Genomic DNA, 4,394 nt, shown 5'->3' with positions numbered 1-4,394 from the left:
ATTCTGATCTCGTACGCAGATATTGGTTACGATATTTTCGCGTTGAATTTTTTGACGATAAGTTTTAAGTTTCTTCGGTTTTCTTAAGGATTTTCCACTATCCAGATCTGTGCTCTGCGAATGGTTACAAAAGAAAAAACAATCAATAAAAGAAAAACAAACTGGAAAATCGAAAGATAGAAAACGAACTAGTGCGGTGTACGTGTGCGTTGATCATACACACGTGTACCACATAATGTGCAACGTTTTTCGAATGCAAATTTTCGCGATATTTAATTTATTTGGTCGTTACAAGCAAAGCGACCATTTTCGTACCACATATGGTTTATAATACTTGTAGTATACGACACGTGTAATTTAAGACACATGGGGGAAGGAGGCGGGGGTGGAGGAGGGGGTGGGTACGGGTACGCGGGTGGTTTATTGTTTCAAACTTGGATTCGTCTGACCTTCGATCAGGTGTAATTCAATACGAAATATCTTACAAAATTGTCATTATTATAAATATGATCGTCATACATAATTCGGCGGTAAAGTGCGAGTAGCTGTGTACGGGTATTGACGATATTTCGTGTATCAATTCATTCAACTTTTCCACGAGCCAAAAGGCGAAAGAAGAAAAAAGAATTTCCAAAGAAAATAAATCAATAAATTTGAAACGATAAGAAATAAAATAAGAAATCAATCGACAAATTAAAAATAAAAAGGCTCCAAGGGGTTGTAGAGATTTAAACTTAAAAAAGAGAATAAAAATTTGCTAGCTTTATTATGAGTGAACGGAAACGAAGACGATTGTTAAAAGAAGCGAAGGATGAAATCAAACTGGACCGAAGTAGAAGGAAAAAAAAAAATCGTGGCAAGGTACGACATTATTACGAGGCGAAGAGGGATGGTCTTTTTTACGTACATAACAATATAGGACATTATATGAGTTCGTATAATTAATTGAATTGCATTATATACTCCAGGAGAAAGTACAGGTAACGTGCGAAAAAAATTAAGACGCGCGTCGAAAACAAAACTGAAGGTTCGTATAGGAAAGAAAGAAAGAAAGAAAGAAATAAAGAAAAACGGAAGAGGAAAAAATAAATTCTTAAATAAATAAAAGGATATCGTAACAGGAGTAATCAATTCCTCATCGTAAAACAATGTTCCTAATTAGCAGAGATATACAACGGTCCAAACGAGATTATTATTATTATTATTATTAATATTATTATATTACTATGATTATGATTCTTGGTAATTAGTCCGCACTGTTCGCGACAACAGAGTATACCGCAGCTAGGTGTCAGATGTGGGCATATACATAGATATATCTAAGCTATGTACCTACCTGGCTGTACGTAACTAGGGGGTTTTGTGAATACGTTTTCTCTGGAGTAGAAAATTCAATTATATGGGAAACAAACGATTGTCTGCTCCCGCGTTACGACGAGTATAATAATTAATTCACCTGCATTGCGTTTGCTGTGTAATTATAATACACTCGGAGCATCGGAATAGAATTGGAGCAACACCCGGACTACCGCGCGAAAATATGATCTATGATATTCAAACGCTCGTAACTTTGAAAAAAAAGAAAGCTAAATGTATGAATCTTATACGAAACTGCAGTTAAGACTCTTCTCCTTCGGGACCTCTTCGTCAACCAGACGGACGTATTTTTTTTTCTCTCAAATTTTCATCTCTGAAAAATTCTCTCTTACAGTTGGCTGCGATCGCGTTGAATTTTGGAGTCCTCGTCTCCGCCGTGTACGAAGGTATTTACGCCAGGAGAGGTGGTGATCCCACGAAGATCAGGGATGGCCACAATTCCCACGGGACCACGATAGACAATCCGGGATACCGGGAACACCATCGGCCCACAAATGGTGAGTGATTTCTATTTACAATTTATTCATCCGTTCGTTTTTTCTATACCTTGTATATTTCTCTTCTGTGTATGTACTCCTCATTGCGATAATATTGAATTATGTATTGTGCGAGTAATGCCGATTCGCTCGTTCATTGCCTTACTCACTCGGCGTTGTTGTGGTGAATTTAGGAGCTGGTATTTCGATGACAGACGCGAGTGGTAAACCGTATTCAGGTGGTGCCGGTAACGGATCGATGGCATCCGTTGCGACGTCCGGTAGTGCTGCTAGCACAGCCTCTCCTTTAAGGAGTTCGTTAAAGAAACCAAAACCGATGGGAATACCGAACCCTGGATTTTCGTCGCACAGTCCAACCCTGTCGAGGAACGGGTCTCAAAAAAAAGTTAGAATTCAAACGCACTCCACCGAAGTTTAGCCCTCCCGCAATTCTCCCCACTGCCACCCCATCCATCCACTCGCGGAGTTTTAACGGGGGAGGAACGATAAACTCTCGCTAACGAACAAAATCCCGTCCAAAATCCGAGAACAATATACGTCTTACTACGTATTAGTGAGTAAAAATTGAAATTCTTATTAAATTTAATACTGGATTTATCGATACCTTATAATATACATAAGGAAGATATTGTGTTTTATTCTTATGAGTCTCTATTGAATCTGAAAATTTAAACTATTTTATTTCAAACCCATATATTTGATACAATTTTATCAATCGTTGACGAATTCATCGTCAGACTACCAATGTAAATTCGTATGATTATACGTCTTTTACGTATAATTGTTTATAAATATGTCACTATATTTTTACATTAGTGCGTATTACATTACGTACAACGCACGTACACTCCTTTTAATTTCATCGTCATTTTATTCACTCTAATTTTTTATTTTTTTTGCCAATTTCAATGATTCATGAGAACAGAACTATCAGGGGAATTGTCATGTTGACCTAGGTGTTATCACGTATTATTACTATTATTAAACTTAGGATTAATTTCTAATACACGTATCTTCATACGATTAGGAAAGGTACATCCGAGATACTTATTGGTAGAAGGAAAAAGAAACAAACAAATGTCCGTCCAACCCGATGAAATGGCAGCAATTATTGGGTACACACACAATTAGAATAATCAATTAATACCGAAATTAGCTGCCGAATGGGTAAACAACAAGATATTAATATTTATACAATTGCTAGGTAGATTTTACTTTATACGTTTTATTACCTATTATATTATTTCAATTATTTAATTATGGCATAAATATGTCAAAGTATTATTTTTGAAATATTTATATCGAAGGTATTTCTCCGCCTCCTTGCTAAGTCGGGCTTTGTCGGCATTCTTCTTTAATACCCGTACGACGCAGTGGAGTCTGTGTACAACGTTTAACGTTTTTATTTGGAGCCGGTCTCGTGAAATTTTAACCACAAAATTGTTTTTATTTATAAATGAATACATAAATATATGAATATATATATATATATAAATATAAATATATTAGATTATACGAGTATATGTGTTAGAAAAGAAACAAACAAGAGGAAAAAGTGCACTTGTATTACTTATAAACAAATATGTATGTATGTCTATTGTTAACATACATTATTGTTGCTAATTAATTATCACATCAACACGTACACTCACATATAGACAAACCAAAAAAGAGGAAAGAACGAGATGAGAAAAAAGGAAATTTAATTGATCTTTTTCTTGTCTCGAAATAATTCATACGACAGTAAAATCTATTATTTTAAGCCTAACGTACCGACAGATATTTTTCATCGGGTACGCAAAATTTAACCCGGACATTTTGTAGGAGTCATACGTGGAATGCCTAACTGGGCACCCACCCCACTCTGCTAATCGAAGTAATCGTTGGACAGGTACAGCAGCTCCCCATTCGATGACCAAGTTCTACGACGCAATAGAGACGAGGAATCGTTCGACGTGACGAATAGGAGTTTGATCACTTGGAATCGATGGGGTGAGTCTGTTCGTCGATTTTTTTTTTTTCTATTTGACGAAATTGTATCGGTCTATATGTGTCTTCGATGACATTCGTGAAATTGCGACTCGACAATTAGGTTTTCGAAAAACCCTACGACATACGAGTAGAAAAAAAACACATACAGGCACATCCACACACACACACACATACTAATGCATAACAGTATACGTACACGCCTTATTATTATCATTATCATTATTATTATTATTACTATAAATATAAATGTGATGAGATATTATATTATATACATGATAAATGTTTTATAACGTTTTTATATATTCGTTATTGATTTTTTTCCATCTTTTTCTCGAATATTTAATTTTTCTATTCCCTCTTTTTCATCTGCTTTTTTTTCTACTTACCTGCATATCGAATTCCCGAAAAAATTAAATCGATAGAATAAAAGCGAGAGAAGAAATGAATGAATAAATGAAAATTTCAACACACTTTCGGGTCAAAGGATATGAAAAGTTGCGAAGAGTAAACATATTCTTTTTTCTTTCA

General features: G+C 35.3%; 1 protein-coding gene across 1 annotated transcript; it reads left to right on the top strand.

Annotated features, from left to right (window-relative positions):
- The first annotated feature begins 424 nt into the window (after positions 1 to 424).
- LOC105683894 lies at positions 425 to 4,164 on the top strand. Its single transcript, XM_048658708.1, has 3 exons — positions 425 to 861; positions 1,712 to 1,874; positions 2,048 to 4,164. The coding sequence occupies exons 1-3, from the start codon at positions 769 to 771 to the stop codon at positions 2,290 to 2,292; spliced, it is 501 nt and encodes a 166-aa protein (XP_048514665.1). The 5' UTR covers positions 425 to 768; the 3' UTR covers positions 2,293 to 4,164.
- Positions 4,165 to 4,394: the final 230 nt, after the last annotated feature.

This window comes from Athalia rosae, chromosome 7 (genome assembly GCF_917208135.1).
Source record: "Athalia rosae chromosome 7, iyAthRosa1.1, whole genome shotgun sequence".
NCBI lineage: Eukaryota > Metazoa > Arthropoda > Insecta > Hymenoptera > Athaliidae > Athalia > Athalia rosae.
The sequence above is the reverse complement of the archived record's forward strand: the minus strand, read 5'-3'. Positions and strand labels throughout refer to the sequence as shown.